Here is a 15,737-nt window from a genome sequence, read left to right as displayed (position 1 = left end):
AAAAAAAAAAAAAACAAAAAACACACAAACAAAAAAAAACTGAAAGAAAATGTGGCAGCAAATAGCCAACTTGGTGTGATTTGCTGACTCATTCATTCATTCATCCATCCATCCATCCATCCATCCATCCACTCCTACTCTTGTTCTTTTCAATAAAAGGGTTCCTGCCAGCCAAGCTTGGTATAATCCTTGGCAAGTCTCCCCTTTCCTTTCCACACTCTTGCGGTGGACATGGGTGCATTCACTCTCAAGGAAGGACACCAACAAGATATGTGACAACGAGATGGACGCACAGGCATCTCGGGGCCTCCTAGATGGGACACTTCTGCCCACTGCCACAACCCTGAGCTGAGCCCTTCCAGCCACCAGCACGGGCCTCACCTAGCGAGTGGCGCAGTCCATCCCAAATGCAGTCGATGAATTCAGCGCTCAGGGCCCCCGGATGTCTGAGGACACACAGGATGCCCTTCGCCAGCTGCTCAGTGCACGGGTCCAGCCTTAAAATGCCCCATCCCAGCCGTCCTCTCCCACTGGAATGCCAGCCAGACCCCGCAGAGCGAGGGTTGTTTACTGTTTGGATACATCCACAGCACCTAGGACAGTGCCTGCGGGATGGAGTCCCTCTAGGAATATCTGTGGAGTGAATGGCCACCTTTCAATGCTGGGTCTTTGCCCCTTCTTTTCCCTCTGCCTACAAGACTCTCTCGTCCCCCTTCTGGCTAATTCCTACTCATCCTTAAGGGCTCAGCGTTCAGGTCCTAACCAATAAGCTTTATGAAGTCCCTCCCGGCTTCCCTCTGGAGAAGCGGCCTTTCTTTCCTACGGTCCCACAGCACTATCTTTCACATGCTTCTTGCTGCGAGCTTTATCGCCCAAAAGGTGAGAAGCCCAGCACGGACCTTTCTCGTTTGCGCCTGTGACCGATGTGTTCGTAATGTGCTAATTCTGTCCCCCCGAATGTCAATTCAATTACGTCCAACTCAGCTTATAAAAGCCCCAGGGGTGGGAGAGACGTCAGGAGTTCCTGCTCTGCCTTCTAAAGGATGGCTTTCCTGTCTTTTTATCTGCCACCAGGGTGTAACCCTCTTAAGGGCAGAGCTGGCTGAGGTCTCCCAGTGTGACTCATGACCTGCCCTTAGTAGAGATCTGTTGTTGAATGACTGTAGTTAGGAGGCTTAAAGACAGAACAAATGGCAGCCACTGGACAGGCCATTCTGCACCGACACTTGCGAAGCAGGCTGGCGCCAAGGTCTCACTGGCGAATATCTCAGCTCCTCTTCTCTGAGATAGGCTGTGACCTAGATCGTCACATTCCTGCACGTCCCCGTCTGCTACACGAGGATAAAGCCCACGGTCCTCACCTTGCCCCAGTGGATAGGCGGGCATCATGTGACTTTTATGTCTATTTGACCTACTCACCCAAGAACCAAGAGGCAAAACCGCCCGTCCCGTGATGCTGAGCGTTTACAAGGGGAAGACAGGACAGGACGTCCCAGAGCAAACAGCTCCTCAGAGGTGAGGATCACAGACAAGAGGATTTCTCCCCAGTGAGGGTCCTGCACCCCAAACCTGAATTACTGTACGGGGTCAGGGGGTGGGGCGGACAAAGCTGTAAGGGGATGACATGGTGGGGGGAGGGCCTTTCAGAAAGTTCTTTCTGCCCTCGCCTTCGGGGCCTCTACCAGACCTCACCCCCCTGCAGTTTCCAGCGCCAGCCCGGCTCCTGCAAAATCCCAAAGGCATCAGAACGGCTGAGAAAGTCCTGAGAGGTAACGTAGTACGTGAATTTCTGCAAAAAGTCAATTCTGAAAAAAGAAGTCACACCCGGCTTTTGAGTGCACTGACAGCTCGCTTCCTTCCTCACCGGGGTCTTTTACAGAAACCGCCTCGAGCGCCTGGAGCCTCTGACCTACCGGGGTGGACACTGATCTCTGATTCCAAGCTCAGCCACTGCCTAGAACTCTCAGTGCTGCAGGGACTTGACTCAAAATTAAAATGAGGGCAGAGAAGGCGTGAAGCAGGGAGGAAGAGAAATCAAGGTACACAGTTAACAGATCACACATCAATTTACAGAAGGAAACGTATGTACAATATACTGTCACCTTCACCCCACGTTCATCGCAGCACTATTTACGATAGCCAAGATATGGAAGCAATCTGAGTGTCCATCGACAGATGAATGGATAAAGAAGATGCGGTACATACACGCCGTGGAATATTACTCAGCCATAAAAAAGAATGAAATAACGCCGTTTGCAGCAACACGGATGGACCTAGACAATATTATACTCAGTGAAGTAAGTTAGACAGAAAAAGACAATTACTGTGTGATTTTACTTATATGTGGAATGTAAAAAGGAAAACAAATGAACAAGCGTAACAAAATGGAAATGGAGTCATAGATACAGAGAACAAACAGGCTGTTGCCCAAGGGGAGAGGGGATGAGTGAAATGGGTGAGGAAAATGAAGAGGGACAAACTTCCAGTTACAAAATAAATGAGTCACAGGTATGAAAGTACAGGGTGAGGAATAATCACTAGCTATGTGACACCTTTGTGTGCTGACAGATGACAAATAGACTTTATCACGATGATCATTCTGATATAGAAAGAGCAAATCGCTGTGCTGTGCACCAGGAAATAACATAGCCTTGTAGGTGAATTACGAAAACAAGCAGGAACCTGTGGGGCACTCCTGGGCACAAAAGCCTTTCCGTGTCCCCCATATCTTGTTTGTAGGAAATAGGCTTCATCCAGCCTCCCTGACCTTCCCTGAGTTCCAAAGGTCAGATTCAAATAGCTGTTAATCAGGGAAGGGAGGGGATGCAGAAGCAAGGGAGGGGCAGTCAAGAAAGTGTAGTGCAGCCTTGGGGCAGGTCCTGGTTCCCCCTCAAAGGATACACATAACAATGTATCTTTGAGCTCTTCTGTAGGAACTCCCCCACCCAGCCAACTTCAGGCTGAGCACCAGATCCCTGGAGCCCTGCCCTGTTACCTCAACACCAACCAATCAGAAGAAAGCCACACACCTGCAGCCCTCATCCCGAATTTTGCCTATGAAAACTTCTCCCCCAGAACCATCAGGGAATTCGGGTTCTTTGAGCACGAGCCACCCGTTCTCCTCGCTTGGCCCTGCAACAAACCTTTTTCCGCTCCAAACTCTGACTCTTCCGTTGATTTGGCCTCTCTGTGTTTCAGGCATATGAACTTTTTGGTTGGTTTGGCCTCACCGGGCATCGGGCACACAAACTTGCATTCGGTAACAATTGTACTTCGAAAACAAACTCAGAGGAAAGAGATCAGATTTGTGGTTACAGGGTGGAGGGAGTGTGTGCCAAAGATTGAATGAGGGGGTCAAAAGGCACAAAATTCCAGCTACAAGATAAATAAGTGCCAGGAATATAACGTACGACGTGATCAATATAATCAGCACTGCTGTGCGTCACATACGTTATGTATTTTGAGAGAGTAAAATCCTGAGTTCTCGTCACAAAGAAACAAATGTTTTTCTATTTTTTTAATGTTGTATCTCTGCGAGATGCTGGATGTTCACTAAACTTACTGTGGTCATTTCATGATGTGTGTAAGTCAAATCGTTATGCTGTACGCCTTAAACGTATACAGTGCTGTATCTCAATAATACTGGAAGGAAAAAGAAAAAGAAAATTAAAAAAGAAACGATACACTGCCAACTTCATTTCTGAGCCAGGCTGGCAGACAATTTAAGTGAGTGGACAGTATCTGGGCTTAGCTGGTGGGGTCACTGCTGTCTCACTGTCACTGGTCATCCTCTTCCCTCCAAGACACCTATGGCTCATAACCCCTCAGGTCCTCAAACCCCAGTCTGGACAGCCTAAGTCATTGCTTGAATCCAGTCACCCAGCCAGGAGACTTATTCAAGTTACTTCTCAACCCAAGAATTTTCAAGAAATACGTTGCTTGCTCATCACAGGTGAAACTGAAACCAGGCAACCTACATTGGGGCTTGGACCCACGTTCTTTCAACTGAGATCACACACCTGGTCTCAGGACTTAATGAAGCTCAGGCTCTGGGTGTCTCATCGCAGAACGAGTTCAGTGAGAGACAAGGTAAGAAGTAAGAAGTGGGTTTATTCAGAGAGAAACACACTCCAAAGACAGAGTGTGGGCCATCTCAGAAGGCAAGAGCGGCCCCAGGGTATGGGGTTGTCAGGTTTTATAGGGCTGGGTAATTTCATAGGCTAATGAGAGGGAGGAGAATTCCAGCTATTTTGGGGAAGGGGTGGGGATTTCCAGGAATTGGGCCACTGCCCACTTTTTGACCTTTATGGTCAGCCTTGGAACTGTCCTGGCACCTGGGGGTGTGTCATTTAGCGTGCTGATGTGTTACAGTGAGTGTATACTGAGGCTCAAGGTCTAGTGGAAGTCGACTTGTCTGCCATCTTGGACCCATTTGGTTCTAATCAGTTTATGTCCTGTCCTCGGACTATGTCGTTCTTTCAAAGGTTTTGCCCTACCCACTTCCCTCCTATTTCAAAACTAGCACCAGCCTTTCCCTGGATGTGGCAAGACCCAAACTAGTGCTGTATTATCAAGCTCATCCACTGGGTTCTCGTAGAGATTTAAACATTGTTCAGACCACTGGAAATGCTGGCTGAGATGCCCGTGAAAGGTATTTGTCCTTTTCTCTTTTTAAAAGTATGAGCAATTCACTCCTCTAACCCCTATTGTGATGCAAGTTTTCTAAGTGCTTGAAAAGTTTAGGTTTTAGTGGATTACGAAGTCCCTGGCATTTTCACCGAAATTCCAACATTTCGATTTTCTTCTGGTTATCATATCATTTTTAAACTTGCAAATGTTCAACAGCACTGCCCAGCTCAGATCTGCACAGGACACTGGCAAAACGGGAGCCCACAATGTCAAAGGCAAGACATGCTGGCTGTTGAACCTACTGACAAGGGCAGGAGGCCTTGCTGCCCCGCAGTGCACATGTGGGCCATCTCTGGACATAGGGAGCCCCAAACAGCGATGCCCCCTGAGAAAGAGATGCGGCAGCTTTCATGTTTTTCACAAATAAATTGTTTACCGTTCTCTTGGTGGGAATGTAAGTTGGTGCAGCCACTATGGAAAACAGTATGAAGGTTCCTCAGAAAACTAAAAATAGAACTACCATATGATCCAGCAATCCCACTCCTGGGCATCTATCCAGAGAAATCCATAATTCAAAAAGACACATGTACCCCAGTGTTCACTGCAGCACTATTTACAATAGCCAAGACACGGAAACAACCTAAATGTCCATCGAAAGATGAATGGATAAAGAAGATGCGGTACACGTATACAGTGGAATACCGCTCAGCCAAAAAACAGAACGACATAATGCCATTTGCAGCAACATGGACTATTAGCACGACATTGTAAATCAACTATACTTCAATAAAAAATAAATTAAAAAGAAAAAAAAAAACCTCACCAAAATGTACTTCTAAAATGGGGCCATTTGGGACTTCCCCAGTGGTCCGGTGGTTAAGAATCCGCCTTGCAATGCAGGGGATGCGGGTTCGATCCCTGGTCGGGGAACTAAGATCCCACATGCTGCGGGGCAATGAAGCCCGTGCCACAACTACCGAGCCCACCCGCTTCGACTACAGAGAAGCCCGAACGCCGCACTGAAGAGCCCGAGCACCACAATGAAAGATCCCGCACGTCGCAACAAAGATCCCATGTGCCACAACTAAGACCCAACGCAGCCAAAAATAAAAAAAATTTTTTCTAAAAGAAAATAAAATGGGGGCATTTGATCATATGTAAACTAGACCTCATTAAAGTGGATCCCGAAAAATGCTGGTCAAGAAAAAGTTGTTTATCATCATCATAAATTGCAAGCTGGATAACCCGCACCCGCATGTCAGAGAGCTGTGACTGTACTAGTAGAAACACTTCATGTCTCTCTGGGCCCCAGTTTCCCCCACGTGATATGTGATGTGGACGCTCTTTGATCTGAGCTGCTGGAAATGAGTTCAAGGCCATGGGGTCTTAGGCCGCGATCCCTATTTTATCTCCATGGAACTGGAGTTTAAGAAGTCTGAAAAGGGACACCAAAATCAAGGCTCTGAAAATGTTGCTGCTTCTTTTTCCCCCAGCCGCACCAGGCACCTTGTGGGATCTTAGTTCCCGGATCAGGGATTGAACCCGGGGCCCCAGCAGTGAGAGCTCAGAGTCCTAACCACAGGACCGCCCAGGAAGTCCCAAATTTTGCTTTTCTTTCCCCAAGGATTCCTTTTTCTTGAAACCATGATGACATCATAATTATGTTGTGAATGGTGCCTCTTCTGACCACAAAATTGGCAAATTGCATCGACCATAGTCAGATGGAAAAAAACACGAATGGGGACTTCCCTGGTGGTCCAGTGGTTAGGACTCGGCGCTCTCACTGCTGGGACCCCGGGTTCGATCCCTGGTCCGGGAACTAAGATCCCACATGCCACGTGGCAGGAAGGAAGGAAGGGAAGAAGGGAGGAAGGAAGAAAAGTGACTTGGGGACTTGGTGGAGGAATGAGCAGAATCGAGCAGATTCCGAGAGGACAGTTGAGTCTCACGGCCCAGCTTGGGGAAGGATGAGGGTCCAGCACAGACAGAGGGAGGAGCTTCTGGAACAAAAGCTGAGCCAACATGCTTGACCCTCCAGCCAAGGGAGGGGGATGGGAGGAGAGCAGGGCAGCAGAGCCAGAGGTTCAGGGGAAACACAAGAGCTCACGCCTACCAGGGACCTGCTGCTGTCTTACATGACTTAACCCATTTCCTCCTCAAAATGACCCACGATGATGCCACTACTGTCCCATCTTGGAGATGGTCAGACTGAGGCCCGGCAAAGTTTACTCACGAGCCTGGTATCCCAGAGCTAGTAAGTGACAGAGTCCGGCAGCCTGGTTCCAAGTCCTGCTGCGGTTAACTTGCCTCTGCCTGTCCAGAAGTCCGAACCCAGACACACAGATTTTGTTGAGCAGCTACCATGCTCCAGGCATTGTTTTAAGCACTGGAGCCATGAACAAGATAGATTAGACAGCTCCTCTAGGGAGCTGACATTCCAGGATGAGAGACAGGCAATAAAGAAGTAAACAACGATCATGTCGGCGGAGATACGGGTCATGGAAACAAATCAGGAGAAAAAGTGAGAGACCCGCTTGGTGAAGGGTTAGGGAGGTCAGAGAGGCCTCCTCCAGGATGTGACATTGGAGCCGAGACTGACCGGCCACTCAGAGCCTGAGGGGAGAGCTTGCCAGGAAGAGGGAAGGAACAGCCAGTGCAAAGGCCATGAGGCAGACGGAACGTGGGGAGGGGCTTGGAGATGCAGTCAGAGCCAGCATGGGGGAGATCGCAGGCGTCTGCAGCCTTGGCAACCACACATTCTCGGCCGGTGGAGCCTCCTGTCCAACAGCTGCATCGATGACTGACACCTCGACCACATCTCTCGGTTGCCTCTTCCACCTTCACGGCACAGAGGTCCTTTGTCAGCTCCAGAGGGACGAGAACTATCGAGACTCTAATCTGCACCTCCTTCGACCGCCTCCTTCCCTCTTCGTGGCAAAGCCAGCCCAGGCCTTGAAGGACACTCTTGGCAAATTCACCTCTACTTCCCAGCCCTTAACGATAAGGCTCTAGAGTGAGAGCACGTTGATTCAGCCACTCGCTAACTCTGGGCGAGCCACACCTTGATTTCCTCACCTGTGAAAGAAGAGAAGCGTCAGGTGGCGGCACGAGGTGAACGGGGCGATGCCCAGAGCCTGGCGCCTTGCAAGCACTGGTAAGGCTTAGTTACCGTCACAGCTGTGGGGTTGGTTCACATACAGCTGTTGGCCCGGCGTGCACCGGCCACGTAGAGGTTTACTGGGGTTTGTCCCTGGACCCCGTTCCTCATTCCGTGAGTTATATCACTTAGACCTTTCCGTAGGCAGAGTAGCAAATTCACACTGACAATTCAGATGGATATTGCTTTCTCATAACAGTAACAAAAATAACCAGAGCTAACATTTATCTGCGTCTGTGGTGTGCCAGGCTCTGTGCTAATGCTTACATAGCTAATTCTTCGTTTAACCCTCACAACATCCTATGAGGTGGGTGCTGCCATTGCCCCCCTGCAGAAGATGAAAGCAAAGCTCCGAGGAATGAGGTGGCCCGTCCCGGGCCATACAGGTGGAAATAGTAGAGCTGGGACTTGAACCCAAGCCATGCGGCACCAGAGCCTGCCCTCTTAGGCAGGATGCTTAATCTTCAAGGCAACAAGCATCTCACGAGTAGGTGCTGCGTTTCAGACTACGCTAGGAGCAGAGGCACAGATATGTGTAGTAGAATGGCTAATTATAGTATTATGGGTGTAGTACAAATTATATGTGTAGCAGTAATGTCTCTGGGTTGAATCGTGTCCCCCCAGATTTCATGTCATTCCAGAACCCGTGAACGTGACTTTATTTGGAAATAGGGTCTTTTCAGACGTAATCAAGTTGAGATGAGGTCATACTGGATTAAGATGGGCCTTAACGCCAATGACTGGTGTCCTTACAAGAAGAGGGAGGTTTAGACACACACGCAGGGAGGTATGTGAACTGTGGAGGTGGACGGTGCAGGGCTGAGGCTGCAAACCAAGGGCTGCTGGCAGAGTCACCAGAAACAGGAGAGACGCCTGGGACGACTCCCCTCCGGAGCCTCCAGCAGGACCAGCCCCGCCCTGCCTCGATTTAGCACTTCCCGCCTCTCAACTCTGAGAGGATAAATATGACTAGGGGCCTATTTGAGGCCACTCATTTTTCTTATAAGTCTAGTTGATTGACTATGTTGTGCTAGTTTCAGGTGTACAGCAAAATGATTCAGTTATACATATATATATTCTTTTTCATATTCTTTTCCATCATGGTTTATCCCAGGATATTGAATACAATTCCCCGTGCTCTGCAGTAGGACCTTGCTGTCTATCCATCCTCTATATAATAGTTCGCATCTGCTCATCCCAACTCCACATCCATCCCTCCCCCACCTCCCCTCCCCCTTGGCAACCACAAGTCTGTTCTCTACGTCTGTGAGTCTGTTCATAAGTTCATTTGTGTCATATTTTCGATCCCACGTATAAGTGACAGCATATGGTATTTGTCTTTCTCTGTCTGGCTTACTTCACTTAGTATGATCATCTCTAGGTCCATCCATGTTGCTGCAAATGGCACTATTTCATTCTTTTTTTTTTTTTTCCCCACACGTGGGAACTAAGATCCCACATGTGCAGCATGTGGGATCTTAGTTCCCCGACAAGGGATCGAACCCGCACCCCCTGCAGTGGGAGCGCGGAATCTTAACCACTGGACCGCTAGGGAAGTCCCAATATTTCATTCTTTTTCACGCAGGCCACCTGATCTGTAGTAATTTGCTGCGGCAGCCAAGCACACTAATAAAAGGGAGACAATAGAAAAGATAGTTTCTCAAGTCACCCTTAGCCCCTGTTTGGCAATAAGCATTCTTTCTGAAAGTCATGGTTCCCCACTGGCGGTGAGTAGGCAGCGAAAGGCCCGTGATGAATCAATCCCTGGCCTCACAGGAAGCTTGCTTTCCTGTCAACAAAGCACAGAGTGAAAAGCCGTCAACCTTGGGCCAGAGGGCTGTCTGCCTGGCCACTGTCACAAGGCTCCGAAGGAGAGAATATTTCCATCCAAGGGAGGAAAAAGTAGCAGAGCCCACCCAACTGTATTTGCCTCTGGTCCCCGAGATGCCCCTTCCACTCAGGCTGACAGCGTGCTGGCGGGGACAGCTCATAAGAAGAACCCCGAGGCTCACAAATCTCGGTTTAAATAATGGGCCAGATATTTCCCCACAAACCCTCGACACGAAAAGCAGAAGTTCTTAAGCACTTGGCAACCCAGTTCCTTTTGAGGATCTGTTAAATGCTCTGCATTAACTCTCAACCCGAGGGAGAAAAAAAAAATCTGACATGCAAAATTTGGGGTGACATTTCAAAGCACCCTGAACTCCTGAAGCCCATTTACTGATGAACAAATACTTCTGAATGGCCCACTAGGTGCCGGGCACCGTGTTAGGAATACAAGGGTGGAAGAAGAGACAAGGCATTTTTCTTCCTGAAGCCCAGAGCTAGAAGGGCAGTGTATAATTTCCTGTGGCTGCCATAACAAACTACCAGAAGCTGGTGGCTTAACAATGATAGAAATGTATTCTCTCACAATTCAGGAGGCGAGAAGTCTGAAACCAAGATGGCAGCAGGGTTGGTTCCTTCCGGAGGCTCAGAGGAAGAGTCTGTTCCAGGCCTCCCTCCAGCTCCCGGTGGTGTCTTTGGCTTGCAGGCACACCACCCCATCCTCTGCCCCCATCTTCACATCACCTTCTCTGCTGCATGGCCCTCTATGTCCCCTCCTCTTTTTACAAGGACACCGGTCGTTGGATCTAGGACCACTCTAAATCAGGTAGTATATCACAGAGGTCTTTAACTAATGACATTTGCAAGGACCCTATTTCCAAATAAGGTCATGTTCTGAGGCTCTGCGTAGACATGAATTTGGCGGTGACGCTATTGAACCCAACACAGGTGGTTAAGCAGTCACCATGGAGAGCAGCAAAGGTAGACCTGAGGCATCCAAGAAAGGGTTCCTGAGGACCTCATGTGGAATTAGGAACCGGATGGTGAGTAGAAACTAAAACAGGAGTAGTGGAAAGTGCATCGAGAAGAACTAATCACTATACGTATCAAGGCGATAGCTAACCAACAAGGACCTAGTGTACAGCACAGGGAACTCTGCTCACATTCTGTAAGAACCTGTGCAGGAAAAGAGTCTGAAAAAGAATGGCTATACGTATAACTGAATCACTTTGCTGCACACCTGAAATTAACACCACATTGTAAATCAACTATACTCTAATATAAAATAAAAATTAAACTTAAAAAAGAAGAAGAAGAAGAACTAATCACATAGGTGAGGCCCAAACAGAGGGAGGCAACCGCTGAAGAAGCGTTCAGACAGGAGGGGCCGTGCAGAGGACCGGTGCAGAGGATGGGCCAGGCTTGAACACTGCTCTTCGGAGTTTGGATTTTGTTCTTAGGGTCACCAAATGCCTCTGAAGGATTGGAAGCAGAGAAGTGCTTCTAGAAAGTTCACCTTGGCTGAGGTGAGGAGGATGGATTGGAGAGGGTGAGACCGGACGCAGGGACACCAAGGGTCCCTATCTCAGGGGAAAGCTCCCGGCTTAAGGATGCAAGTGGCTGAAACTCCAGAGACACCCCATGTGTTGTCCTAACAGCCGGTTGGGATGATTCCCACGGAGCCAACAGGAGGGGTTTAACCCAGGCAGGTGGGATCTGAGCGGGCCAGTCAGATCAACGTCAGCCCAAGAAGAAAACCGATCTAAAATATTCATAAAATTTCGGCCAGTTCAGATATACACCTCCTCCCCTTTTGTGGTCCCTTAGTGTTAAGTGCACCAGTAAGTCCTGTCCGCTCACAGATAAGTAAGTCCTTTGGCCTTCATGTGCCCCACTGACTTTCAGTCACTCTTCAAGGGCACCTTCTCCCTTAAACCCCCAGGCTGGGGTCCACGCCCTCCCCACAGACTCCAAAAATTCCTGATGCAGCCTCTCGGACTCGATTGTAATCTGTACTTTCCTTTCAACCTGTCTCCACTACGAGAGCTTGAGGGCAAGGATTGTTATTTGTTCACCTTTGTGTTCCCAGCTCCTAATACACACACACACACACACACACACACACACACAGAGACACTCACACAATAAGCAAGCGTTATCAGAATTCACTGGCAGTCCAGCAGTTAGGACTCAGCGCTCTCACTGCCGGGGCCCCAGGTTCGATCCCTGACCAGGGAACTAAGATCCCAACAAGCCGTGCAGCATGGCCAAAAAAAGAACAGTTATCGTATGGACAGATGGATGGATGGATGCATGGATGGATGGACTCCTGCACGATGCTGTACTGGCTTCAAACCAAATTCATCAATCAATTAATTAAATCAACATGGACCCATCAATTGCTCTTTAAGTGCTCTATGCGGCCCCCTCCCCCCAAAAGAGTCAGGATGAAATATCCAAAGAGATGCCGGCTTGACGTCTCAGACTCACCTCATTCCTTCTGCAGCCATCTTATCAAGGTTGGCAGTGTCCTTCGTTTCTGCCCAGTTTGCTCCCAGGTCACCCCACCCCATGTCATCTGCCAAAATGATCACGAAATTCGGTTTCTGTTCTCTTGTTTCCCCACTGAAGCTAAAATCCACGAGAGGATAAAGACATCCCAGGAAACTCACCCCCACCAACAAAACCTTTAGGAAAGGGCAGGCCATGGCGATCAGGGGAGGTTTCCAACTGTGTGCAGTGATGCAGTGGTGGAGTTTCCAAGAAGATGCTGGTGGTGATGGTGGTGGTGGTGATGCCTACAGGGATGGTGGGCGCTACAGAAATGAGGCCCGCGTCTGGAATCCTAATTCACGAGAGTCGGGAAACTCACAACCCTGAACTTGACTTTCTCCAGCGCAGCCCCGTAAGGTGACGGGTCGTGTGCAGCAATCAGACCTCAGTGTCAACAACTGCTCCCTGGCCACTTAGGAGATGACCCCTCTGTGCTCAGAGATGTGAGAGCCGGAGCTCGAGCCTTGCATCTACTCGGGGCTCCAGCTGACGAGTGCGGGATAAGTTTTCACATCTGCAGAACACCTGGACCGTCTAGAAGCCACAGTCAGTCCCAGTCGAGTTTCTGAGTTCCAGATGGTTGAAGGCTTCATGTGTCTGTAAGGTTTCCTGAAAGAACAGAAATTGACGAGAAAACAGAGTTGAAACTGCCGGTGCAGCTGTGTTTTACTCAGTAGCTTAGGAAATAATCACTTTTCCATGCCGACAGATGTTCTCCTTCTTATTCGACTACTGAACGGGTTCATCGCTTTCTCCACCGGAGAAAGAGTGATGCTAATATTTGCAATAGACCTACAATTACAGGGTTGGAAGCAACAGTAGAGATGATCTCTCATAACCCGCTCACCGTATAGAGGAGCATATACCGAGGCCCCGTGTTCCGGGTGGAGGGGCAAAGGGACCGGCACCGCAGCACTCTGTGAAATCCCAGCGCACCCCACCTCCTGCCTCACGGTGCTTCTCTGATCCACAAGAAATTCCCAAACTAAGCGCGACCTTGTCAAAACCCACAGGGATCCTAGAAGAAAGGGTGAGACCCTTATTACCTTATACCAAGACATGATTCTTTCTAACAGTCATGCTGTGAACTAGCATTTCTATATAAAATTCTTTTTCTTTCTTTTTGGCCGCACCTTAGTTCCCTGGCCAGGGATTGAACCTGGGCCCTCGGCAGTGAGAGTGCTGAGTCCTAACCACTGGACCGCCAGGGAATTCGTCAATAAAGGAGCAGTCTGTTTTTTTGTTTTTTTTTTTTTTGTGGTACGTGGGCCTCTCACTGTTGTGGCCTCTCCTGTTGCGGAGCACAGGCTCCGGACACACAGGCTCAGCGGCCATGGCTCATGGGCCCAGCCGCTCCGCGGCATGTGGGATCTTCCCGGACCGGGGCACGAACCCGTGTCCCCTGCATCGGCAGGCGGACTCTCAACCACTGCGCCACCAGGGAAGCCCGAGCAGTCTGTTTTTGTTTTTGCTTTTTTGCCACACCGTGTGGCATGAGGGATCTTAGTACCTGTACCAGGATTTGAACACAGGCCCCTTGCAGTGGGAGCTCGGAGTCTTAAACACTGGACCACCAGCAAAGTCCCTCTATATAAAATTCTTGATAGAAATTAATTGGGAAGAAAAGGAAAGAAAAAAAAAATCAGTTAATGGTAGAATCTAGGTGGACAGTCTAGGGAGCTCACTGTAGAACTCTTTCCATTTTGCTGTATGTTTGAAATGTTTCATAATAAAATGTTAGGAAAAAATGTCCAAAAAATGTTTAACGGAAATGTGTCCCTTTACATCTTGACAATGTAATTTTTAATAAGAAAATCTTAAGACATGCTCAACCGGTGCTTTTCACATTTAGATGTACATACAAATCAGCTGGAGATTTTATTAAAATGTAGATTCAGTAGGTGAGGCTGGGACCTGGGGTCTGTATTTCTAACGTAGCCGTGAGATCACATTTTGAGTAGCAAGATGCTTCGTTAAAAATATCCAGATTCTGGTCCGAGAAGAAAACTAACGTAACTGGAGGTGATTAACCTGACTGATACTTAACCTAACTAGAGACCTAACTAGAGATGATTCAGCTTCAGTGGAAAAACACAAAACAATAAATCAGGTTGAGTTCTGAAAGACAGAAATGGAAGGTTATGCTTTCAACTGCAGGTTGCAAATGGAAACACAGAATAACTAAAACCGTATTTTACCCCCAGTTCACCTAAAAGCCCTAAACTGACTAGGCTAGTAAGGAGACAGAGACTTGAAATTCTGGATCAGATTTTAAAAACCTCTGTGGAACACCCAACCCATTAAAGGAGAACCAAGTTATTATAATATACAAAGATGCGGGACTTCCCTGGTGGTGCAGTGGTTAAGACTCCGCACTCCCAATGCAGGGGGCCCAGGTTCAATCCCCAGTCAGGGATCTAGATCCCACATGCATGCTGCAACTAAGAGTTCGCATGCCACAACTCAGGAGCCCGCCTGCCGCAACTAAGACGCAGCACAACCAAATAAATAAATAAATGAACAGTCACATTCTTCAAAAAATAACAGTAATACTAATATATAAAGGTGCTAGTAGGGCTGGGGTTATGACAGATGCCGTTTCCAGTTATGTATCCCTGCCCTTGAGGAAGGAATGCACAGCTGACCAAGCCGGCCAGCCAACCCAGATGGATGGGAGTGGTTGGAGGTATGTAAGTTCTGGAAGACCCAGATAAACTCAAGGATAGGCAGCTATGCACTTAATCAAAATAAAAGGAATTCCGAGTCAACAGTCATGGTCATCTGGAGGGCAATGAATCAATTGTTCAGCAACGCGAATTCTTCTGTTTTCCAAAAGGAAAGTTATTATTTCAAACTCAATTAGATTCAACTGCTATTTGTTGATCTTGAGGCCCCAAAGACTTCTCCCTTTCTAGAAGAAAGAGGCTTTGCACAAGCAGGGTGCCTAACAAACACTTGTTGACCTGCCTTATTCTACTGGCTTCTGACCATGAGCAACAGTTGCAGGAAGCTTTCCTTCCTAAAGCTACTTAGCTTGGAACACTAGAGCCTCCTCACTCTTCACCCACAATCCACTTCAGAATGACCCAACACAAAACGCCCCGGGGGGGAGAAAAAAACCACTTGAGAAGGAAGTTAAAATTAAGGTGGGAACATAAGTAAACAGATTGTTTTTCTTAAGAATTCTGTGGATAAAACATTCCTCTGAGGTTTTCAAAGAGAATCATTAATACTTAAAATTTTTATGGCATGGAAATAAGCTAATTTAGCCAGTACACCATTGCCCTAGCCTTCACGCCCACACCTCCAGGGAGACGTTTAATCCTTTCCCCACTTATTGTTTTTAACTAAAGGGAAAAAGCAAGTCAGACATTCAAAGAATGGACTTCAAGCCACGGACCTTGATTAAGATCCAAGCTGACATTATGGAAAACAGTATGGAGGTTCCTCAAATTAAAACTAGACCAAACATATGATCCAGCAATCCCACTTCCGGGTATACATCCACAGGAAGTGAAATTAATATCTTGAAGAGCTCCTGGCACCCCATGTTTATGGTAGCATTATTCAC

General features: G+C 48.1%; 1 protein-coding gene and 1 non-coding gene across 17 annotated transcripts in view; both read right to left on the bottom strand.

Moving 5' to 3' along the window:
• The window catches only part of ARSG (arylsulfatase G), a 134,547-nt gene that overhangs the window by 80,896 nt on the left and 37,914 nt on the right, over positions 1 to 15,737 (bottom strand). For all 16 annotated transcript variants that reach the window (XM_024760986.1, XM_024760973.1, XM_024760990.1 and 13 more), the window contains exon 2: positions 12,104 to 12,775. In XM_024760986.1, the coding sequence (XP_024616754.1) occupies positions 12,104 to 12,321 (218 nt within the window). In that variant the 5' untranslated portion in view covers positions 12,322 to 12,775. The remainder of the gene's footprint in view (positions 1 to 12,103; positions 12,776 to 15,737) is intronic.
• On the bottom strand, positions 13,305 to 13,377 carry TRNAE-CUC (transfer RNA glutamic acid (anticodon CUC)). Its single transcript has one exon. It is a non-coding gene; the product is annotated as a tRNA-Glu (tRNA).

The sequence above is a fragment of the Neophocaena asiaeorientalis genome, unplaced genomic scaffold (genome assembly GCF_003031525.2).
Source record: "Neophocaena asiaeorientalis asiaeorientalis breed wild unplaced genomic scaffold, Neophocaena_asiaeorientalis_V1.1 scaffold30, whole genome shotgun sequence".
In the NCBI taxonomy this organism is placed as follows: Eukaryota; Metazoa; Chordata; class Mammalia; order Artiodactyla; family Phocoenidae; genus Neophocaena; species Neophocaena asiaeorientalis.
Note: the sequence above shows the minus strand (reverse complement) of the source record. Positions and strands in the feature narration are given on the sequence as shown.